The sequence below is a fragment of the Lepidochelys olivacea genome (assembly GCF_965140295.1).
Source record: "Lepidochelys olivacea isolate rLepOli2 genome assembly, chromosome: 5".
NCBI classification, from domain to species: Eukaryota; Metazoa; Chordata; order Testudines; family Cheloniidae; genus Lepidochelys; species Lepidochelys olivacea.
In genome coordinates this window covers 113,928,836-113,954,222 of record NC_140415.1, presented here as the reverse complement: position 1 = coordinate 113,954,222, position 25,387 = coordinate 113,928,836, and the positions used below count along the sequence as shown (strand labels likewise).

Below are 25,387 nucleotides of genomic sequence, written 5' to 3'. Positions count from 1 at the left end.
ATGATCAGCAGGAGTTTGCTGCAATTTTGCCTCATGCTGCACTTCTCCAGTGAAATTTCATGTCTGGACTGTAACAGGCTGCATGTTCTACAAACCAGAATGAACAGCGAGAGTTTAGAGCATCTGGAGAAAATGGGTAGCAACTTTCCCTTCCAATGTCTAAATGAAGGGATAGCTTTCAAGCCCAGAGATATCCTCAAGCTCCAACTGTCCCACCAAGAGAATGCCAAGGTAGCCATCCAGCAGATCCTCCAAGAGCTCTTCCATATCTTTAACAACAATCTCACCCAAGCTGCCTGGAATGGGACTTCCATAAAGGAATTCCAAAATGGACTTCACCAGCAGATTGAGAAACTGGAGATGTGTTTGAGTGCTGAGATGGAAAAGGAGGTAACCTACCCAGGAAATGAGACCCTCCTGCTCACCAGCCTCAAACTGAAGAGATTCTTCCAGACAATAGAGGATTTCCTGAAAGAAAAGCAATACAGCCGGTGTGCCTGGGAGATCATCCGTGTGGAAATACCCAGATGTTTCCTCATGCTCAACAAACTCACCAAGAGACTTGAAAATGAAGGTACCATCTTTTCTTTTTTCCTAGAAAAACTCAAATAATATTATTTGAATAAAACAGCTGGTGAAAGATGGGTGATAGGGTTATAACTCCTAATACGTCGGGCCCAATCTTTCTCCCATAGTAATTTTATGCATACAGCTATTTCAAACGCATGCTCAAATCTTTTCAGAGTAGCATATAATTTAGTGCTTCTCTACCACACACAATATTCTATATGAAAAATATACAAATATATCATAACTGCTAACTAAAGACAAAATATTGTTAAGTGATAACTAACTATGCCAAATAGAACTTTGACCAGTAAGTGTCTAAGTTGGGGAAAAGAACAGTGAGAAGCCCCCTTTCAACAACTACCTCGTAAGACAACATTCCAGTTAGGACACCAGAAAACGGGGGGTCTGTGTTCACACACTTCTATCCCATCAACTCATTTTGGACATAGGGACGGCCGAGGGTTCTTATTCTGCTTTTCTTTCTTTTGTTTACCCCTAACTTCAACAGCTTTAGTAACAACAAATTGTGACAAGATGACAAGTGCACTAAGGCTCAGGATTTAGGATTTGACATCTGGTTAGAAAAAGATGGCCTCTATTTGGCATTTGAATCTCTCCATGTTTGAACCATTCCCCTTTTTCATTCCAGCACGTGATGCTTCCAGTAATGATGCTATGAAAACAGCTGAATGAAACTGCACCTCCACTGGAGTCCTTCGTCTCTAAACTGATTCTCGAATCAGCAGCTTTCGAGACTCCTATCAGTCCATCTTGAATTAAGCAAACTGCCAAACTTCAACTGCACTATTTATAGCCTTCTTGCCATTACCAAGACTGATTTATTCACATGAGAAAATGTAAAACAGAAGATTTTGCTGAAAATATTGCAGAAGACAGCGTAGTATTTGAACCGAAGGAGAAAAACCTTACTATTTCTTAATCATTGGTATTAAACGTTTGCTCCGAATTTGCCTTGGGCTGCTTTTAAAAATGAAATCTTACCTCTTTACTGTAACAGTCTTCGCTTTGGCATAAGAAATATGAACCAGGACAATTTCCAAAAAAAAAGAAGGATAATTTTCCTGCAAAGGCAGAATGAAGAAAGACACCTAACATGGCCCCAAAATTTTCTCACGCCCAGAGAAACCCAGAAAGAGACTGCCAAAGTGGACATCCAGGAGATCCTCCAACAGATTTCCTACATCCAGGGGTGAAAGTAACTTAAAGGACTTACCGGTATGACAGAGTCCTGAGCAGAGGGTAGGCCAAAACCAGAAGAGGTGTGGCCTCAACCGGAAGAGGCCCAGCCTTTAAGTCCCAGGTCTTTAAATCTCGGGCTACCAGCTGCAGAGGCGGCTGGGTGTCCCGGAGCTCGGGGGTGATTTGAAGGGCCTAGGACTCCGTCCACCGCTACCGCAGTGGAGCCCCGGCCCCTTTAAATCTCCGACAGAGCCCCAGGGGCTCTCTGCTGCCTCCGCTACCCCGGGGCTTAGGGCTTTGGTGGAGATTTAAAGGGCCTGGGTCTCCCTGCATCGGCTGGAGCCCCGGGCTCTTGAAATCGCTGTCTGAGCCCCCTGCCAGAGCCCCCGGTGTAGCGGCGGCGGCCAGGGGCTTCGGTGGGGATTTAAAGAGCCCTTTAAATCATGGCCTGAGCTGCCTCCGCTACCCAGGGGCTCTGGCTGCTGCCAGGAGCCCTAGACCCTTTAAATGGCCAGCCTCAGGAAGCCGGTCAGGTATGGCATGGTGTACAGGCTCTTGCCGTTATATTGGACCAGACCGGACCGCCTTACATTCACCTCTGCCTACATCTCATGCAAAATACCCTCACAAGCTGCCTGGAACGACAGTCGCATAGAAAGATCCTGACATGGACTCATAAGCAAGGGAAACTTCTGGAGGTGTATTTTGTGGCAAGGATAACAAAGAAAGAAGAATATCCCGGTTTCTAGGTTACTTATAATTAGGCACTCTGAAATTTTAAACGAGTGCAAATATATGTTCTTTTCCTGCACTGTGAAAAGATTTTCAGATCATTTTACTGGATTTGTAAAAGTGTCTTTATGTTGATCCATTTATATTTATTTACAATATTAATGTATTGCTTTTATTTATTTTTTCAGAGGTTTTATAATATTTATAAATAAATATTTATTTCTACAAAATAGCAACCGACAGCAGTAGTGATTTGTACTAATTAGATTTTTAAAAAAACAGAGACTCAATAAAAATCTTCTCTTGTTTTACCTTAAGACTCCAGTTCAGCAAAGGACTTGTAAACATTTGCCTAACTTTAAGTACACGAGCTTTCCTTTGACATAAGCAGTTAAACTTGACAACATGCTCAAGTACATTGTGAACATAAACCCTGATTCAGCAGTGACTCCATAAGAAAAATAGCTTGGGTAATTAGTTTGACCACTCCAACAGACCACACACCACAACCTCAACTCCGCAGCTTTTGTGTTTCTGCCCATTACCAGATTATTTTCACGCACAACATTTGTAGTTGCAGATATTTGGAGCAGTAGTTCATTGTGATGAAATGAAAGGGATGATGGAGACACAGGCATTCTAAGGGGAAGACTTCAGGCTGTCGTGGTACAAAGTTGCTTGTCCCCTTCCTCCCCAATGAGATGTGTGTGAACTGTCAGGTTTCCATGTGCGCAGACTCCGTATCTCCCCCACCACCACCATCAGGAAGGGTTATGTGGGTTTAATTTTCCCCCTCCACCAGTCAGGTTTGGGTACACTTGGCTCACAAACACCATCAAACTTGTACATACCCAACCCCTCCTGTGAATCAGGCTTGTAAGCATCTGCTGCTGCTTCCCTTTGCTCTCCCCCGGGTGCTCCCAAAACAAGCATATGTGCTTAGGGACTGCATGTTGCACCAACAACCACCAGCTGGAGAAGCACAGTCCATCAAAATTTCAGTTGAGCTGTGAATGACGAAAAATTACCTGAAAGCAAAAAAACAAAAACAAAAACAAAAACCATCCATTGGAACAAATCATGTAAGGATCTCTTTGTCAAGTTTAGGTATGTAGATAGTATTTTTGAAGAGCTATTAGTTAGTCCCATCATTGTCTAGCATTAATTTAAGCCATACTCTAAATCTGGAGATTTCTTATTTAAAAGTTTTTAAAGAAGTCAAACAACCACTACATTACATGTTCAAATAGTGAAAAAAAAAAGTGTGTGTGAATTTTTACACTGATTGGAAGCCTGCCTTTGGGAAAAAAACCAGGAAGGTATGTCCCATTTCAAATCCCTTTTGTAACACAGTCCAAACTATGCTGTCTCTAATACGAGACTAAATTCTTCACAGTCAACAGATGGCAGCATTGCAGAAGCTTTTGCCCTCTGTTCTCTTTAGCTGAGGGGTTCTCAAACATTTCATTATGTGGGCCTCATCTTACAAAAATCGATCCTTTCCCCTCCCATTCAGGATCAGCTAACATTTGTGTGGCAGGTACACCAAATGCTTACAAAGAAAGGTAGTACTAGAAACGCATTTATATAAGTTTAGCGGTCTTTAAAGGAACGTAGGATCTGCCAGTTCTCTGAAGACCATCACCCAGTACTCCACGTACTGCCACTGATTCAGGAAACTCAGTTTGGGACCTGTTGGTTTAGAGGCATGTACAAGGAGTTAACTCTTAAAACAAGTGCCTCTCCTTTCTTATGGTGCAGTTTTTTTCCAAGAGCTGTAGCCATCAGCTGTCCAAGTTCTTTCCTGCCCAAATCTTTCTCCCTTCATTCATTCCTTCACGTACTTGGAGCCAAAGGTTATATTGACACAACACAATCATCTGAGAATAATGAGAGCAAAATTAGACTGCATGAAAAAGTCACCACCCCCATAATGTATTCCCTGCCCCTCTGATGGAACATGGCCGTCATATAGCACCTGGGAGCCATACAAACTCTTCAGATTCTAACTGCTTTGTTGCTCATGGAGTGCAGTGGGGAACCTCCTGACATTCATCCCATCATATTGTTTATAAGCTGTGCTATGTGGAAAACAATCCATTCATCTACTGAAGAAGCCATTTGATGCCATGTATCATCTAAGATTTCAGGCCTTCCTGTGGGAAAGCCAACCACAGGGGGATAAAAAGGGAGGAACATGCTAATAATACATCCCCACTTCAGCTCACTTTTATCCTTCCGCTGGCAGGCAGGAGGGGATACTCGCAGGTTTCTCCCCAGCCTTCATCATAGAAGCAGATGAGCCTGTGGCTTCTACACAGAACACAAGGTCTTTTCACACAGAGCTACTGAGTTTCTGCATCAGTTGTTGGGACCACTCAGAGCCCCGTTCCGGTCCCTGTCAGCGAGGTTCCGTTACAGCCATGAAACCAGGGCTTCCTTCAGACTGCAGTTGCCTCAGACACTCTCTGTAGGTGACATGGAGAGATGCACCCACCAGACCTGTAGTAGCACTGCCCCAACTCAATGCGCGTCTGCTCGTTCCAGGCCCCACACGTGGATCATAACTGTATGGAGAACACCGCAAGAGGGAACTGGGAGCAAAAGCTTCTGATTCCACGGCACCTCATCTCACCCCACACACCCTTCCATGTGGCACAGGGAAGAGGCATAAGCAGAGGGCTCTACCCCTGCATAGATCCTCTGCAGCAGGCTCTGAGGCCGTTGTAACCAACTTTTCTCAAATAATAGACTGGTTCTTTGCCTACTTGCTGCAGGGAAGATGGAAGTAGAGGTGCTGGGGTTGAGCAGCATCAAGTAATATTAGCAAGTGAATGCATGGTCTCCATCATATACAGGGTTTTCAGTTTTCTTCAATGGCTTTCAGCAGCCATACAACAACAAGTATTCCAGTGCCCCTAAATTGCTGTCACCATACAGATTTACTGAAAAAGATGATTTGGCTCCCCCGCCCCGCATTACCCTGTGATTACTTTGTTACCTTCTCCTCCCCTAGTATTCATACTACGGTACTTATTTCCCTCTCTCCTCAAAATCTTCTCTGGACTTCACCCTCGTGTGGGATAAACATCCCCGGCACCCATGGAAAGTAATGCGAGAAAGGGGAGCGTAGTGCATGGCAATCTGAGGGCTCTGGTAAGTCTGCTTTCTCTGCACTATTCAGAAACTTTCATGTCGCTGATATAAGACTCTGATAGTTCTTATCAAAGTGCAGGAAGCCTTGGGAGACTCTAACCAAATTAATATGGACAGAAATGTTTTCATGGTTTATTCAGGTGATTCTTCCTTTCTAATTTCAGTGAAAATAGTTTTCTATTTGGATGAAAACACATTTTCCTGCCACGATGGCAAAATCCAGCACAACAGTCTGTGCTAGGGGAAGAGAACCATGAAAATGATATGTGACCACAGGAAACCAAGAGGCTAAAAGAAAGCTGAAGAATTTCCCTGCCCACGCCAAAGGGAAAACAAAAAAGTTAAGAGAAGGAACTAGCCAAAATGGTGAACACTGATTTTGATTTTTAAAAAATTCTTTGAATGACTACAACCCAGGGACATGCCTGTTAAAAATACAAATCAGGACTTCTCTTCATAACCTCCTCTGGCCGCACTGTAAATCACAATCATCCATGTGGGTATCTCTCCAGTATGTGTAACTAATTGCTCATCCTGTTTTACTAATTACCCTCCATTTTTCACCACTGTCAGCTACTCAGAGTGACCAATAGGACAACATATTCACACCGTCTAACTGCATCGATTCCTCAGCTACAGTATATACACTCAGATCTGGAAGTAAACAAAAACTGAAAAAAGGTTCCATTCTCTCAGAGCTCACTCTCTATCTCCTGTGTTTTCCTAGAAGGAAGATACCGATATTTGCTGGTGTCTACATATTAAGTGTGCTTTTCAAGTTGCATGACTGAAGTTGAAAGTTACCAATATTTTTGGGAGGCCTAACATAGGTGCTGCCATACCCCCTGGCTTGAAGTGGTTACCTTCATATTCACGGTTTACAGTTTGGTTCAATGGCTCTCAACAGCCCCACTACACAAACTGTTCCAGCTCCCCTGAGGCCAACCCTTTCCTCCCACTTCCTCCAGGCCTCAAAACTTTAAATATACCTAAACTAGTTTTGTTTGTCAAATGCAGGAAGTGATGAATGAGAAAAGTGTAGGGTTTGATGAATTGGCGGTCTTCTCATTACCACTTCTGAAGTGTGGATGATCGTATTATATTAGATCTTTAAATTAATGCATCATGAAAAGCCTGTATGTATGTGGATCCAGCATAAGTGAAAGGGGTTTGGTCACTTTCACAACAATACAAAATGGAGGAAGCGTGGTAAAAGAATCTAGGAAGCAGTGAATTATACAGAAAGAAAAAGACTGAAGCCTCCAGGAGGGAAAAACCTTTTAAAAAAAACAGAAAATGATGAAACAAAAATTCTGCCGCCAATTATTTAAAGTCAGAGACATGAAGGAAAGACACAGCAGTCTACATAGGACCCTCAAGAAACTCCAGGCTCAAGGTTCCACACAAAGAAAAGAAGTGGAAGACATCGGCATGACCACCAGGTGTTTGCTGCACATTTGCCTCATACTGCTCTTCTCCACTGAAATCTCATCTCAGCTCTGTACCATGCTTCACTTCCAGCAGAACAAAGTGAACAAAGAGAGCTTGGAGCTTCTGGAGAAAGTGAGCGGAAATCTCCCCTCACAATGCATAAATGAAAGGGCAGCTTTCAAACCCACCCAGGATGTCCTCCAACTCCCAGTGTCCCAGAAGGAGAATGCCAAGGTGGCAATTCAAGAGATCCTCCAAGAGATCTTCAACATCTTTAGCAAAAACCTTACCCAAAGTGCTTGGGATGGGGCTTCCATAGTCAGGTTCCAAAATGGCCTTTACCAGCAAATTCAGCGGCTGGAGGCATGTTTGAGAGCACAGACAGAGAAAGGCTTAACCAACCCAGAAAGTCAGGACCTCCAGATCACCAGTCGGAGAGTGAAAAAATACTTTCAGGGGATAGATGCTTTCCTGAAAGAAAAGCAATACAGCCTGTGTGCCTGGGAGATCATTCGCGTGGAAATACCCAGATGTTTTGTACTGATTGACAAACTCACTCGAAGGCTGAGTAACTAAGGTACAGTACAAAACTTTTCCCTGGAGTAAATGAATTCACATTAAGGTAATTTATACAGCTGAACAGAGATAATGGATATTTTATAACTCTGCTTATATAGAGCCTGATCCTTCTTCTGTAGGATCAGTGGCCAAATCGCAACTGATTTCCATGGCAGCAGCTTTAGGCTCTTCCTGTCCTGTCCTGGAAACGGATTTTCAGTGACATGGATTTACTTTTTGGTGTTTCTACTATTGTTTATTTGTTTATTGTTTATTTTTGCACATCTTCATAATCTCTCACATATCAGTACTGTTGTGCAGTAGGGAATTGGCAGACCATGCAACAAAGTACACATATGTGGAATCCTTCGGCACCTCACCAGCACTTTGTGGTATGCGAGGGAAGAAAGTATCATTATCTGATGACGAAAGCACTCTGACTTCGACATACATAGTGTGTTTCTACAATTATCAGCATGGCTATTAATTAATTTGTCCTCATGAGAACTATTTCTAGTATTCCAAGGTTTGAGAAGCTTCCTAGAGACTTTCTAAAAAAATATGAACATACTAAAAGACTTGCGAGCTTATGTGTGGAAAAGATATTGTCATTTAATTTCTTGAGATCAATTCAGTGAAAATTATACTTTTTCCCTTTGTGTTTCAACTGTTTCCAATTTCATTTCAGCTCCGGATGCTGCAACTACTGAGGAGAAGACAGACGGATGCAGTGGAAATCCTCCTCTCTGCAGATTCTTCCCACAGTGACATCTAACACTCCATAATGCTTGATGTCTTATGCCGTACATTCACTCTCATGAAATTCCAACTGCACAAATTTCATTTCATGTGATAATATTCTGTTCATTTACTCAGGTTTAAAATGCAAAATGAAGGATATCGATGCAAAAAAGTTACAAGACAATTAAGAATTTTAAAAGAAAGGGTTGGACCTTAAACATTGTTGACATTGTGTGTTTGCACTATATTTCTATGATGTCTTCTCTGATCCAATCTCACCTCTGAACTGTAACATGCAGTATAACCACAGTATAACAGCATAACACATATGAACTGGAACAGCTTCCAAACAAGCTCCCTGAGGCGGGAGTTCCAGTCAGAGATTCCAACATAGACTCATCAGCCAGCTGGGCATCTGGAGACAGGTTTGGTTGCAATGATGGAAAGCGGGACTCTCTTACCAGGACGGAAGGACGGACCTTCAGCTCACCAGGATGAAGGTGAAGAGATACCAGTTCTTTCCTCTAGCAGACAAGCAGTTCAGCATCAGCGCTGGCAAGAGAATCCAAGTGGAATTATGCAGTTTTCAACTACAGGACAAAGTCACAAAGAAGTTTAGAAATTAAAAATACCAACCTGTTTAGAAGGACTAACTGAAATCAATGAACATTTTAGACATGATTTACAATGAGATGCAGTGGAATTCTAAAAGCTGTTGCTACTATTTATTCTATTTGTGCATTGTGGAAATAGTTTCAGATCATTTTATGATATTTGTAACAGGATATTTATATCAGTCTATTATTTATTGCGCTTAATGATATTTTATCGTAGAATAATTGAAATAAATTATTTTCTTATACAAAATGGCAACAGAGTGGTAATGATTTGGTTAAAAAAAAATCCAACCAAACACTCTATTATTGTTCAGCCTTAAAACCCCAAGTCCAGAAAGTATTTATGCACGTGACTTCTAGTATGTGACCCATCCTACTGGTGTTCATGCTTCCAGCTGGGAACATACTTAGATACACGGATGAATCAGTGTGCAAGTTCACTGTACTTCCATAGGAAAAAAGGAGCTATGGAGTGATAATTAATCTTTCCACGATAACAAACCATGCACCACACCTGATCTCTGCCTCTTTTTCCTCTGCTACTTTTTCCTTGGTTGTTTTCCCCGAGCAGATAACTTCTTGTTGTGGATGTTTGGTGGAGTAGATGTCCTGGAAGAGGCCAAACTATTGCTGGGGGGCGGGTCCCGGGGGGAGAAGAGGGCACCAATCAAGACAGTATACACCTTCAAACACACACCAGTTAAGCTACCATTTAATTAGCTTGCTCATAACTCCATCAATCACGTTTGTGTGCCTTCACATACCACCTACCCACAATACATTTACAAGCACCAGCCCGCCCATTAAGTGTGGGCTTCCATGAATGCTCATCATTTGTGTGTCCCCCACACACATTCGGTTCCATCATTTTTGTGTGAGCACAGCACAGACAAAATTCATTCTTGAGTGCACACCACAAACAAAATTACATGTGAGTAATGAGAGCGGGAATAGGGCAATCGAATGAGGATTATCAAAGCTTCTCTGTCACCTCTAAAATGCAGCCCTTCTCCACTCTGAACTCTAGGGTACAGATGTGGGGACCTGCATGAAAGACCCCCCTAAGCTTATTCTTACCAGCTTAGGTTAAAAACTTCCTCAAGGTACAAACAGGGAAAGAGCCCACTTGGAGAGGTCTTCCCCCCAAAATATCCCCCCAAGCCCTATACCTGCTTTCCTGGGGAAGGCTTGATAAAAATCCTCACCAATTTGCATAGGTGAACACAGACCCAAACCCTTGGATCTTAAGAACAATGAAAAAGCAATCAGGATCTTAAAAGAAGAATTTTAATGAAAGAAACAGTAAAAGAATCACCTCTGTAAAATCAGGATGGTAAATACCTTACGGGGTCATCAGATTCAAAACACAGAGAATCCCTCTAGGCAAAACCTTAAGTTACAAAAATATACATTCCATTCAGCACAGCTTATTTACCAGCCATTTAAACAAAAGGAAATCTAATGCATTTCTAGCTAGATTGCTTCCTAACTTTTTACAGGAGTTCTGAAGAGCATTCCTGATCTGTTCCCGGCAAAAGCATCACACAGACAGACAGACAGACCCTTTGTTCCCCCCCCCACTCCAGCTTTGAAAGTAACTTATCTCCTCCTTGGTCATTTTGGTCAGGTGCCAGCAAGGTTATCCTAGCTTCTTAACCCTTTACAGGTGAAAGGGTTTTGCCTCTGGCCAGGAGGGATTTTATAGTTCTGTATACAGAAAGGTGTTACCCTTTCCTTTATACTTATGACAGGGGGAATACATCAGTCAGTTACTATCCAGGAACAATACTGAATTCTTCTGAAAAAGTCTAACTGCCCCAAACCTATACTGTGCCAGAGAGAAACTATTCCCACTCATGCCAGCAGACCTTGAATTAAAAAAGGGGCCATGCTGAGTGGAGAATTCAGTTGAGCTCTTTGACAATATCACCTGTATCATAAGGAGCAGCCAATGCCTGTGGGGAATGCCAGCTCGCATTTCTTAAAAGAGAGGAAAACTGTGTAAATATCCTCCACTGAAGTTCTCCCACATCCTTCCAATGGTGGGCAGGGAGGAGGAGGAGCAGGTTGGACCCCAGCCTTCCTCATGGAAGTGGCTGTCATTCCATCTCCACACTCAGCAGAGTCTATGGTTTCTGCACTGATCAAAAAGGTCTCTCCAGACACAGATCTGCAGCATCTGTCTCAGCTCTGGTCCCATTAGATTCCCTGCCCCAGTCCTTTCAGTGCCAAAGAGTATTTTCAGAACCATGATCCACCTACACAAAACTTGCTGGAGAGGTGGAGCCTCACTAGATCTGATGCCACCAGCAGGTTTATCACTATAATTTCACTCCCACCTCCAGGGAAGAGCTGAGAAAGGAAAAGGAAAAAAAATAGAAATCAGCTGTTGCCACCAGCTAAGTAAAAACCATGTGCACAAACGTCGTAAGAAATCAAAATTACAACCCTGTTCTTAAAAAAGGTAAATATTAAAAAGAGAGAGAGAGAGAGAGAGAGAAAGCTAATTGCGTCATTCTAGACATTTCCTGATCTACGTAGATATCTGGGGTTTCAAATGAGTAGTTTCTAGGTATGATACTGATGATATTTCATACCTGGCCCCTTATTTTACACATTAAATTTTTATTTATCGGGACAGTCCCCATATTTGGAGCTTTGTCATTTCTAAGTGCCTATAACCCCTCAACCCCTGCCCCGATTTTTCACACTTGTTGTCTGGTCACCCTAGCTGGGATATCAGCTGGGAAGTCTCTGAAGCTTGGCTTGGGCTTCCTCAGCGAGAGGAAATATACAACCCGTGCCTGGATGGTGTGGTGCTCTGTCACTCTCTTCTGGCACCTGAACCATTTAGAGATTGAGGAGTCTGCTACAACCCTGGCTTAAGAGGCATTATCACATGTTCACACAGTCAAGGCTCATGCACCAAGGTTCAAATGTCCAAGGTTCAATCCTGCCTGCTGACAACTTCAGCCTGTCGGCGTTACAAGGGGGGGCTCATCCAACATGTCAACTGGGAAGTCTTTGAAGCTCAGAATGTGCTTTAACATGTCCTCTCCCAGAAATATACCCAGAGGTGTTTACCTCTTCCAGGGGCCGTGTAATACGTTTAAATTACAATACGGAGACACTTTGCACAGGATTCTAACACACTATTGCTCTTTAATTAATCACTCGGAAATACAGAAAATGGAACAAAAATTGTAAACCCTATCTGCAATTCCCTGCCTCAGTTTCCTCAACACACCAGGCCATTCAATGAGCCTGTATCAGAATCACTTGGGGTCATCCAACATCCTTCTGTTGCAATGCATCACTTATATGCACAAAAACAGAGCATTCTCCTCCAGCTCACATAACCTGGCCTTGGCCAGTTCATCCCCTTCATTCCTCTTGCCCAAATGTCCTGTGGGTCTTCCCCCTGGGATTTCTTTTAGAACCTTTTGGTTTTGTCATCTGGCTCTTTGTTGACCTTCAGTAACTTTCCACTCCTAACCCCCATTCTCCTTAACACCAACTTCGCCAAACTGGTTTCCCAACTCGGAAACACAGTCTTAAAGTTAAGTGTCCCCATTGTCCTCAGCCTAGTGAGTACCTTCTGGAGGTCCTGTCCAACCGGATGGATACACATAGAAAGAGGTTTCCTATGATGAGGAAATTTCATGACAACAACTTCATAATATCACTTTAAAAGTAATAAGTCTTACAGAGACTCCTCCCCTTTTCCCCGGCCTCCGCCTGACACACACACACACACACAAACAAACCAAGCCATATGAATCAGGCTTGTGTACACTCAAGTCAGCAATTCTATCCCCCAGTTTTCTGACCAGCTGGTGCCACCCCTCCACACCCTCCACATCAGGCGTGTGTGCTCCTTGCCACCAACAACCAGTTTGGTGCACAGAATGGATTAAACTTTCAGTTATAACATCAACAATGCCTAAAAATTACCTAAACCCAACATTTAAAATTATAGTAATCAACCTGCCGGTGGCATCAGATCTAGTGAGGATCCTCCTCTCTACCAAGTTTGGTGTAGGTGGATAGCAGTTCTGAAGAGCTATCAGTCAACAGCAGCACTGCCAACCACATACTTCAGCCACAGCCTGAATATTTGAGACTGATTCAACATTTATGAAAAATGTTTGGCCCTTTGTAAACATTTTCTGAAATATTTGTACGTGTGAGTTTTTGTTGGAAAAGAATATCTCTGGAGTCAGAAAGTATAAGAAACACTCATATAAATACATATTTTAAAGAGACTTTTCTCCAGAAAAGTTCATGCAGCCACCTGGAAAGCAGTTTTGAATTAGAAGGCAACCATCCCAGGAACAGACACAATAGCACTGACTCAGGTGAACCATCACACAGGACAAGTAGCAAATTATGAATAGCAAATACTCATAGGGAAATGAGTGTGGTGACGAGGTCCTGAGCAATCAGAGTGGAATGTGTATAAATCATTTGTCAAATCACTTTAACTAAATCCATTAGCAAATTCTGAATTTATTTACAGATTTGCCTATTGGAAAAGGGGCTAAACTAATCTCTTATTTCACATTCAGATTAAGATGGCTGACACAGAAGAAAAATATTCCAAGAAAATTTCCTGCTCTTTTCACTGAAATTTAAATATACAGGATTTCATCAAATTCTAGCAAATATTTCACCCAGCTCAGTCTGCATCTAACCTTTCCCAGAAAACAGGCTCATTGCTGATGAAAATATGCTGAGACACTTTGTGTCTTTATTCCCATAGCTTTCTTACTTGAACAACAACAGCTAAGATTCAGATTTTTTTAATTTCTTGCTCTTTCATATAACTATTATCTCCTGAAGCTTCAGCTTGCCAGGAAATGCACACGCAGAACTCCCAGTGGAGTAAATGCAAGATTGGGGTGCAGCACCTCTGGTATGATTGGGTCCCTTATATGGTATACTTATGTACAATAAACTGCCTTCTTTACAGTGACGCTTCCAAATCGTTTAGGCAAAACTCTAGATTATGATTTTAAAAAGTGCTCAAGGTGATGGGAGAGGGAGATGTAAAAGAAGTGACACGAACAGAAATATGGTCATGTTTTCTTCTTTTCCTTCTTTAAAATTAATATGAAAATATTCCTTTTCAATTTTTGGGTTGAAAACCATTCCCCTTCACTGATGGAAACTCCAACACGACAGCCGAGTGCTACGGTATGAAAAACAGAAAGTGAAACTTGCTACAGGATGCAAACTTCACTCATCAGCCCACTTGAATTTCAATGCCCAAGCTCAGTGAAATGCACACTGAAAAAAAGAATAAAGCTTGAATGGTGAAAAGGGAAACACGTTTGAAAGTAACATTCATTTATGTCAGTCACTCTAGCATATTACCAACCATACAGTCTTTGCAAAAAGAAAAGGAGGTCTTGTGGCACCTTAGAGACTAACAAATTGAGCTGTAGCTCACGAAAGCTTGCGCTCAAATAAATTTGTTAGTCTCTAAGGTGCCACAAGTCCTCCTTTTCTTTTTGCGAATACAGACTAACACGGCTGCTACTCTGGAACAGTATTTTCAGTTATCGGTTTCTTAAGTAAACCTCCCAGTTTCTCAGTGCCCTCTGTCCATCCTGTGGTATTCCCTACACACAGGGATTTTCCTCTCTCATCAGACGGATAGTCTTGCTGATGTAACTTACTGATCTAACAGATGTTTAGATCTGCCTAGCACTACTAACTACAGATACTTGGGAGTAGACAGGCAGGTCCCTACTCTAACCTGTAACTGGAAGAAACAGTTAATCATCACTCTTCTCACCCTTTAAATTTTCTTTATCTAAGAGGGTGGGGCGGGGGGCCCTCAGGAAAGAAATATAGGGATTCTTTCTTCTAAAAAAAGGGAATGACTGTGATTTTGTTCTTCCAATGACTTGTTCGCTTCCACTAAATAGAAAGGAGGAAAATGAAAGTAAAAACTTCAAGCAGGCAAAAGCTTGAAAAGTAGAAAGTGATGAAAGAAAAATCTCTTGCTACAGAATCCTTAAATTCCTACTTAAATTCAGAGACATGGGTCGAAAACACAAAGGTTTACAGAAGACCTTGAACAGGCACCAGTTGCTCAAGTTCTACACAAACACAGGGAATCTAAGACATCATCATGATCAGCAGGAGTTTGCTGCAATTTTGCCTCGTGCTGCTCTTCTCCAGTGAAATCTCATGTCTGGACTGTAACAGGCTGCATGTTCTACAAATCAGAATGAACAGCGAGAGTTTTGAGCGTCTGGAGAAAATGGGTGGCAACTTTCCCTTCCAATGTCTAAATGAAGGGATAGCTTTCAAGCCCAGAGATATCCTCAAGCTCCAACTGTCCCACCAAGAGAATGCCAAGGTAGCCATCCAGCAGATCCTCCAAGAGCTCTTCCATATCTTTAACAACAATCTCACCCAAGCTGCCTGGAATGGGACTTCCATAAAGGAATTCCAAAATGGACTTCACCAGCAGATTGAGAAGCTGGAGACGTGTTTGAGTGCTGAGATGGAAAAGGAGGTAACCTACCCAGGAAATGAGAACCTCCTTCTCACCAGCCTCAAACTGAAGAGATACTTCCAGAAAATAGAGGATTTCCTGAAAGAAAAGCAATACAGCCGGTGTGCCTGGGAGATCATCCGTGTGGAAATATCCAGATGTTTCCTCATGCTCGACAAACTCACCAAGAGACTTGAAAATGAAGGTACCATCTTTTCTTTTTTCCTAGAAAAACTCAAATAAGATTATTTGAATAAAACAGCTGGTGAAAGATGGGTGATAGGGTTATAACTCCTAATACGTCGGGCCCAATCTTTCTCCCATAGTAATTTTATGCATACAGCTATTTCAAACGCATGCTCAAATCTTTTCAGAGTAGCATATAATTTAGTGCTTCTCTACCACACACAATATTCTATATGAAAAATATACCAATATATCATAACTGCTAACTAAAGACAAAATATTGTTACGTGATAACTAACTATGCCAAATAGAAAAGAACAGTGAGAAGACCCCTTTCAACAACTGTCTCGTTAGACAACGTTCCAGTTAGGACACCAGAAAATGGGGGGTCTGTGTTCACACTCTTCTATCCCATCAGCTCATTTTGCACATAGGGATGGCCGAGGGTTCTTATTCTGCTTTTCTTTCTTTTGTTTACCGCTAAATTCAACAGCTTTAGTAACAACAAATTGTGACAGGATGACAAGTGCACTAAGGCTCAGGATTTAGGATTTGACATCTGGTTAGAAAAAGATGGCCTCTATTTGGCATTTGAATCTCTCCATGTTTGAACCAGTCCCCTTTTTCATTCCAGCACGTGATGCTTCCAGTAATGATGCTCTGAAAACAGCTGAATGAAACTGCACCTCCACTGGAGTCCTGCGTCTCTAAACTGATTCTCGAATCAGCAGCTTTCGAGACTCCTATCAGTCCATCTTGAATTAAGCAAACTGCCAAACTTCAACTGCACTATTTATGTCCTCCTTGCCATTACCAGACTGATTTATTCACATGAGAAAATGTTAAACAGAAGATTTTGCTGAAAATAGCCCAGAGAAACCCAGAAAGAGACTGCCAAAGTGGCCATCCAGGTGATCCTCCACCAGATTTCCTACATCCAGGGATGAAAGTAACTTAAAGGACTTACTAGTATGCCACAGTCCTGAGCAGGGGGTAGGGCCTCAACCAGAAGAGGCGTTGCCTCAACCGGAAGAGGCCCAGCCTTTAAATCCCAGGTCTTTAAATCCCGGGCTACCAGCTGCAGAGGCGGCTGGGTGTGCCGGAGCTCGGGGTGATTTAAAGGGCCTGGGGCTCCATCCGCCGCTACCGCAGTGGAGCCCCGGGCCCTTTAAATCGACGACAGAGCCCCAGGGGCTCTCAGCTGCCTCCGCTACCCAGGGGCTTGGGGCTCTAGTGGAGATTTAAAGGGCCTGGGGTCCCTGCATCGGCTGGAGCCCCAGGCTCTTTAAAGTAGGCACTCTGAAATTTTAAACTAGTCCAAATCTATATTCTTTTCCTGCACTGTGAAAAGATTTTCAGATCATTTTACTGGATTTGTAAAAGTGTCTTTATGTTGATCCATTTATATTTATTCACAATATTAATGTATTGCTTTTATTTATTTTTTCAGAGGTTTTCTAATATTTATAAATAAATATTTATTTCTACAAAATAGCAACCTACAGCAGTCGTGATTTGTACTAATTAGATTTTTTTTAAAAAACAGAGATCCAATAAAAATCTTCTCTTGTTTTCCCTTAAGATTCAGTTCAGCAAAGGACTTGTGAACATTTGCCATACTTTAAGTACACGAGCTTTCCTTTGACATAAGTAGTTAAACTTGACAACATGCTCTAATACATTGTGAACATAAACCCTGATTCAGCAGTGACTCCATAAGAAAAATAGCTAGGGTGACTAGTTTTACCACTCCAACAGACCACACACCACAACCTCAACTCTGCAGCTGTTGTGTTTCTGCCCGTTAACAGATCATTTTCACCCACAACATTTGTAGTTGCAAGTGTTTGGAGCAGTAGCTCATTGTGATGAAATGAAAGGGATGATGGAGACACAGGCATTCTAAGGGGAAGACTTCAGGCTGTCTTGGTACAAAGTTGCTTGTCCCCTTCCTCCCCAATGAGATGTGTGTGTCACGTTTCCATGTACGCAGACTCCGTATCTCCCCCACTACCACCATCAGGGAGGCTTACGTGGGTCTAATTTTCCCCCTCCACCAGTCAGGTTTGGGTACACTTGGCTCACAAACACTATCAAGCTTGTACATACCCAACCCCTCCTGTGAATCAGGCTTGTAAGCATCTGCTGCTGCTTCCCTTTGCTCTCCCCCGGATGTTCCCAAAACAAGCGTATGTACTTAGGGACTGCATGTTGCACCAACAGCCACCAGCTAAAGGATCACAGTGCATCAAAATTTCAGTTGAGCTGTGAATGACTAAAAATTACCCTGAACCCAAAAGTTAAAAATTACCTGAAAGCAAAAAACAAAAACAAAAACCATCCATTGGACCGGATCTCGTTGCCAAGTTTGGGTATGTAGATAGTATTTTTGAAGAGCTATTAGTCAGTCCCATCATTGTCTAGCATTAATTTAAGTCACACTCTAAATCTGGAGATTTCTTATTTAAAAGTTTTTAAAGAAGTCAAACAACCATTACATTAAATGTTCAAATGGTGAAAAAACAAAGTGTGTGTGTGAATATTTACACTGATTGGAAACCTGCCTTTGGGAAAAAAACCAGGAAGGTATGTCCCATTTTAAATCCCTTTTGTAACACAGTCAAAACCATGGTGTCTCTAGTAGGAGACTAAATTCTTCACAGTCAACAGATGGCAGCATTGCAGAAGCTTTTGCCCTCTGTTCTCTTTAGCTGAGGGGTTCTCAAACATTTCATTATGTGGGCCTCATCTTACAAAAATTGATCCTTTCCCCTCCCATTCAGGATCAGGTAACATTTGTGTGGCAGGTACACCAAATGCTTACAAAGAAAGGTAGTACTAGAAACGCATTTATATAAGGTTAGCGGTCTTTAAAGGAACGTGGGATCTGCCAGTTCTCTGAAGACCATCACCCAGTACTCCACGTACTGCCACTGATTCAGGAAACTCAGTTTGGGACCTGTTGGTTTAGAGGCATGTACAAGGAGTTAACTCTTAAAACAAATGCCTCTCCTTTCTTATGGTGCAGTTTTTTCCAAGAGCTGTAGCCATCAGCTATCCAAGTTCTTTCCTGCCCAAATCTTTCTCCCTTCATTCATTCCTTCACGTAGTTGGAGCCAAAGGTTATATTGACAAAACACAATCATCTGAGAATAATGAGAGCAAAAGTAGACTGCATGAAAAAGTCAAGGATTACAAAATCACCACCCCATAACGTATCCCCCGCCCCTCTGATGGAACATGGCCGTCATATAGCACCTGGGAGCCATACAAACTCTTCAGACTCTAACTGCTTTGTTGCCCAGGGAGTGCAGTGGGGAACCTCCTGACATTCATCCCATCATATTGTTTATAAGCTGTGCTATGTGGAAAAAATCCATTCATCTATTGAAGAAGCCATTTGATGCCATGTATCATCTAAGATTTCAGGCCTTCCTGTGGGAAAGCCAACCACAGGGGGATAAAAAGGGAGGAACATGCTAATAATACATCCCCACTTCAGCTCACTTTTATCCTTCCACTGGCAGGCAGGAGCGGATACTAGCAGGTTTCTCCCCAGCCTTCATCATAGAAGCAGATGAGCCTGTGGCTTCTACACAGAACACTAGGTCTTTTCACACAGAGCTACTCAGTTTTTGCATCAGTTGTTGGGACCACTCAGAGCCCCGTTCCGGTCCCTGTCAGCGAGGTTCCATTACAGCCATGAAACCAGGGCTTCCTTCAGACTGCAGTTGCCTCAGATACTCTCTGTAGGTGACATGGAGAGATGCACCCACCAGACCTGTAGTAGTACTGCCCCAGCTCAATGCGCGTCTGCTCGTTCCAGGCCCCACACGTGGATCATAACTGTATGGAGAACACCCCAAGAGGGAACTGGGAGCAAAAGCTTCTGACTCCACGGCACCTCATCTCACCCCACACACCCTTCCATGTGGCACAGGGAAGAGGCATAAGCAGAGGGCTCTACCCCTGCATGGATCCTCTGCAGCAGGCTCTGAGGCCCTTGTAACCAAGTTTTCTCAAATAATAGACTGGTTCTTTGCCTACTTGCTGCAGGGAAGATGGAAGTAGGGGTGCTGGGGTTGAGCAGCATCAAGAAATATTAGCAAGTGAATGCATGGTCTCCATTATATACAGTGTTTACAGTTTTGTTCACTGGCTTTCAGCAGCCATACAACAACAACTATTCAAGTACCCCTAAATTATTGTCACCATATAGATTTATTGAAAAAGATGATTTGGCTCCCCTGCCCCGCATTACCCTGTGATTACTTTGTTACCTTATCCTCTCCTAGTATTCATACTACAGTACTTATTTCCCTCTCTCCTCAACATCTTCTCTGGACTCACCCTCGTGTGGGATAAGCATCCCCAACACCCATGGAAAGTAATGCGAGAATAGGGAGCGTAGTGCATGGCAATCTGGGGGCTCTGCTAAGTCTGCTTTCTCTGCACTATTCAGAAACTTTCATGTAGCTGATGCAAGACTCTGATAGTTCTTATCAAAGTGCAGGAAGCCTTGGGAGACTCTAACCAAATTAATATGCACAGAAATGTTTTCATGGTTTATTCAGGTGATTCTTCCTTTCTAATTTCAGTGAAAATAGTTTTCTTTTTGGATGAAAACACATTTTCCTGCCGCGATGGCAAAATCCAGCACAACAGTCTGTGCTAGGGGAAGAGAACCAGAAAATGAAATGTGACCACAGGAAACAAAGAGGCTAAATCAAAGCTGAAGAATTTCCCTGCCCACGCCAAGGGGAAAACAAAAAAGTTAAGAGAAGGAACTAGCCAAAATGGTGAACACTGATTTTGATTTTTAAAAAATTCTTTGAATGACTACAACCCAGGGACATGCCTGTTAAAAATACAAATCAGGACTTCTCTTACAAATCACCTCCTTCTGGCCCCACTGTAAATCACAATCATCCATGTGGGTACCTCTCTAGTATGTGTAACTAATTGCTCATCCTGTTTTACGAATTACCTTCCATTTTTCACCACTGTCAACTACTCAGAGTGACCAATAGGACAACATGTTCACACCATCTAACTGCATCGATTGCTCAGCTTCAGTATATACATTGAGATCTGGAAGTAAACAAAAACTAAAAAAGGTTCCATTCTCTCAGAGCTCACTCTCTATCTCCAGTGTTTTCCTAGAAGGAAGATACCGATATTTGCTGGTGTCTACATATTAAGTGTGCTTTTCAGGTTGCATGACTGACGTTGAAATTTACCATTATTTTTGGGAGGCCGAACATAGGTGCTGCCATACCCCCTGGCTTGAAGTGGTTTCATACATATTCACAGTTTACAGTTTGGTTCAATGGCTCTCAACAGCCCCACTATACAAACTGTTCCAGCTCCCCTGAGGCCAACCCTTTCCTCCCACTTCCTCCAGGCCTCAAAACTTTAAATATACCTAAACTAGTTTTGTCTGTCAAATGCAGGAAGTGATGAATGAGAAAAGTGTAGGGTTTGATGAATTGGCGGTCTTCTCATTACCACTTCTGAAGTGTGGATGATCTTATTATATTAGATCTTTAAATTAATGCATCATGAAAAGCCTGTATGTATGTGGATCCAGCATAAGTGAAAGGGGTTTGGTCACTTTCACAACAATACAAAAAGGAGGAAGCGTGGTAAAAGAATCTAGAAAGCAGTGAATTATACAGAAAGAAAAAGACTGAAGCCTCCAGGAGGGAAAAACCTTTTAAAAAAAAACAGAAAATGATGAAACAAAAATTCTGCAGCCAATTATTTAAAGTCAGAGACATGAAGGAAAGACACAGCAGTCTACATAGGACCCTCAACAAACTCCAGGCTCAAGGTTCCACACAAAGAAAAGAAGTGGAAGACATCAGCATGACCACCAGGTGTTTGCTGCACATTTGCCTCATACTGCTCTTCTCCACTGAAATCTCATCTCAGCTCTGTACCATGCTTCACTTCCAGCAGAACAAAGTGAACAAAGAGAGCTTGGAGCTTCTGGAGAAAGTGAGCGGAAATCTCCCCTCACAATGCATAAATGAAAGGGCAGCTTTCAAACCCACCCAGGATGCCCTCCAACTCCCAGTGTCCCAGAAGGAGAATGCCAAGGTGGCAATTCAAGAGATCCTCCAAGAGATCTTCAACATCTTTAGCAAAAACCTCACCCAAAGTGCTTGGGATGGGGCTTCCATAGTCAGGTTCCAAAATGGCCTTTACCAGCAAATTCAGCGGCTGGAGGCTTGTTTGAGAGCACAGACAGAGAAGGGCTTAACCAACCCAGAAAGTCAGGACCTCCAGATCACCAGTCGGAGAGTGAAAAAATACTTTCAGGGGATAGATGCTTTCCTGAAAGAAAAGCAATACAGCCTGTGTGCCTGGGAGATCATTCGCGTGGAAATACCCAGATGTTTTGAACTGATTGACAAACTCACTCGAAGGCTGAGTAACTAAGGTACAGTACAAAACTTTTCCCTGGAGTAAATGAATTCACATTAAGGTAATTTATACAGCTGAACAAAGATAACGGATATTTTATAACTCTGCTTATATAGGGCCTGATTCTTCTTTTATAGGATCAGTGGCCAAATCGCAACTGATTTCCATGGCAGCAGCTTTAGGCTCTTCCTGTCCTGTCCTGGAAACGGATTTTCAGTGACATGGATTTACTTTTTGGTGTTTCTTCTATTGTTTATTTTTGCACATCTTCATAATCTCTCACATATCAGTACTGTTGTGCAGTAGGGAATTGGCAGACCATGCAACAAAGTACACATATGTGGAATCCTTCGGCACCTCACCAGCGCTTTGTGGTATGGGAGGGAAGGAAGTATCATTATCCGATGACGAAAGCACTCTGACTTCGACATACATAGTGTGTTTCTACAATTATCAGCATGGCTATTAATTAATTTGTCCTCATGAGAACTCTTTCTAGTATTCCAAGGTTTGAGAAGCTTCCTAGAGACTTTTTAAAAAAATATGAACATACTAAAAGACTTGCGAGCTTACGTGTGGAAAAGATATTGTCATTTAATTTTTTGAGATCAATTCAGTGAAAATTATATTTTTTCCCTTTGTGTTTCAACTATTTCCAATTTCATTTCAGCTCCGGATGCTGCAACTACTGAGGTGAAGACAGACGGATGCAGTGGAATTCTTCCTCTCTGCAGATTCTTCCCACAGTGACATCTAACACTCCATAATGCTTGATGTCTTATGCCGTACATTCACTCTCATGAAATTCCAACTGCACAAATTTCATTTCATGTGATAATATTCTGTTCATTTACTCAGGTTTAAAATGCAAAATGAAGGATATCGATGCAAAAAAGTTACAAGACAATTAAGAATTTTAAAAGAAAGGGTTGGACCTTAAACATTGTTGACATTGTGTGTTTGCTCTAGATTTCTAAGATCTCTTCTCTGATCCAATCTCACCTCTGAACTGTAACATGCAGTATAACCACAGTATAACAGCATAACACATATGAACTGGAACAGCTTCCAAACAAGCTCCCTGAGGCGGGAGTTCCAGTCAGAGATTCCAACATAGACTCATCAGCCAGCTGGGCATCTGGAGACAGGTTTGGTTGCAATGATGGAAAGCGGGACTCTTTTACCAGGACGGAAGGACGGACCTTCAGCTCACCAGGATGAAGGTGAAGAGATACCAGTTCTTTCCTCTAGCAGACAAGCAGTTCAGCATCAGCGCTGGCAAGAGAATCCAAGTGGAATTATGCAGTTTTCAACTACAGGACAAAGTCACAAAGAAGTTTAGAAATTAAAAATACCAACCTTTTTAGAAGGACTAACTGAAATCAATGAACATTTTAGACATGATTTACAATGAGATGCAGTGGAATTTTAAACGCTGTTGCTACTATTTATTCTATTTGTGCATTGTGGAAATAGTTTCAGATCATTTTATGATATTTGTAACAGGATATTTATATCAGTCTATTATTTATTGCGCTTAATGATATTTTATCGTAGAATAATTGAAATAAATTATTTTCTTATACAAAATGGCAACAGAGTGGTAATGATTTGGTTAAAAAAAAATCCAACCAAACACTCTATTATTGTTCAGCCTTAAAACCCCAAGTCCAGAAAGTATTTATGCACGTGACTTCTAGTATGTGACCCATCCTACTGGTGTTCATGCTTCCAGCTGGGAACATACTTAGATACACGGATGAATCAGTGTGCAAGTTCACTGTACTTCCATAGGAAAAAAGGAGCTATGGAGTGATAATTAATCTTTCCACGATAACAAACCATGCACCACACCTGATCTCTGCCTCTTTTTCCTCTGCTACTTTTTCCTTGGTTGTTTTCCCCGAGCAGATAACTTCTTGTTGTGGATGTTTGGTGGAGTAGATGTCCTGGAAGAGGCCAAACTACTGCTGGGGGGGGCGGTGCCGGGGGGAGAAGAGGGCACCAATCAAGACAGTATACACCTTCAAACACACACCAGTTAAGTTACCATTTAATTAGCTTGCTCATAACTCCATCAATCAGGTTTGTGTGCCTTCACATACCACCTCCCCACAATACATTTACAAGCACCAGCCCGCCCATTAAGTGTGGGCTTCCATGAATGCTCATCATTTGTGTGTCCCCCACACACATTCGGTTCCATCATTTTTGTGTGAGCACAGCACAGACAAAATTCATTCTTGAGTGCACACCACAAACAAAATTACATGTGAGTAATGAGAGCGGGAATAGGGCATTAGAATGAGGATTATCAAAGCTTCTCTGTCACCTCTAAAATGCAGCCCCCAGTTTGGGGGTGTCAAGGTTCCTTCCCCACTCTGAACTCTAGGGTACAGATGTGGAGACCTGCATGAAAGATCCCCCTAAGCTTATTCTTACCAGCTTAGGTTAAAAACTTCCTCAAGGTACAAACAGGGAAAGAGCCCACTTGGAGAGGTCTTCCCCCCAAAATATCCCCCCAGAAGAATTTTAATGAAAGAAACAGTAAAAGAATCACCTCTGTAAAATGGTAAATACCTTACAGGGTCATCAGATTCAAAACACAGAGAATCCCTCTAGGCAAAACCTTAAGTTACAAAAATATACATTCCATTCAGCACAGCTTATTTACCAGCCATTTAAACAAAAGGAAATCTAATGCATTTCTAGCTAGATTGCTTCCTAACTTTTTACAGGAGTTCTTAAGAGCATTCCTGATCTGTTCCCGGCAAAAGCATCACACAGACAGACAGATCCTTTGTTCCACCCCACTCCAGCTTTGAAAGTAACTTATCTCCTCCTTGGTCATTTTGGTCAGGTGCCAGCAAGGTTATCCTAGCTTCTTAACCCTTTACAGGTGAAAGGGTTTTGCCTCTGGCCAGGAGGGATTTTATAGTTCTGTATACAGAAAGGTGGTTATCCTTCCCTTTATACTTACGACAGGGGGAATACATCAGTCAGTTACTATCCAGGAACAATACTGAATTCTTCTGAAAAAGTCTAACTACCCCAAACCTATTGTGTGCCAGAGAGAAACTATTCCCACTCATGCCAGCAGACCTTGAATTAAAAAAGGGGCTATGCTGAGTGGAGAATTCAGTTGAGCTCTTTGACAATATCACCTGTATCATAAGGAGCAGCCAATGCCTGTGAGGAATCCCAGCTCGCATTTCTTAAAAGAGAGGAAAACTGTGTAAATATCCCCCACTGAAGTTCT

General features: G+C 42.2%; 3 protein-coding genes and 1 pseudogene across 4 annotated transcripts; all 4 read left to right on the top strand.

Moving 5' to 3' along the window:
- Window positions 1-1,263, top strand: LOC311520596 (interferon beta-like; the record flags this gene model as incomplete). Its single annotated transcript, XM_084628148.1, has 2 exons — window positions 1-574; window positions 1,220-1,263. The coding sequence occupies 2 exons, from the start codon at window positions 1-3 to the stop codon at window positions 1,261-1,263; spliced, it is 618 nt and encodes a 205-aa protein (XP_084484274.1).
- Window positions 1,264-7,089: 5,826 nt separating this feature from the next.
- LOC311520285 (interferon beta-like) lies at window positions 7,090-7,665 on the top strand (the record flags this gene model as incomplete). The annotated part of the gene is made up of 1 exon (XM_084627648.1): window positions 7,090-7,665. The coding sequence occupies one exon, from the start codon at window positions 7,090-7,092 to the stop codon at window positions 7,663-7,665; it is 576 nt and encodes a 191-aa protein (XP_084483774.1).
- A 7,479-nt stretch (window positions 7,666-15,144) lies between these two features.
- Window positions 15,145-15,756, top strand: LOC311520595 (interferon beta pseudogene; annotated as a pseudogene). Its single transcript has one exon. The product of its transcript is annotated as an interferon beta pseudogene (transcript).
- Window positions 15,757-21,567: 5,811 nt separating this feature from the next.
- Window positions 21,568-22,143, top strand: LOC311520321 (interferon beta-like; the record flags this gene model as incomplete). Its single annotated transcript, XM_084627681.1, has 1 exon — window positions 21,568-22,143. The coding sequence occupies one exon, from the start codon at window positions 21,568-21,570 to the stop codon at window positions 22,141-22,143; it is 576 nt and encodes a 191-aa protein (XP_084483807.1).
- Between the last annotated feature and the right edge of the window lie 3,244 nt (window positions 22,144-25,387).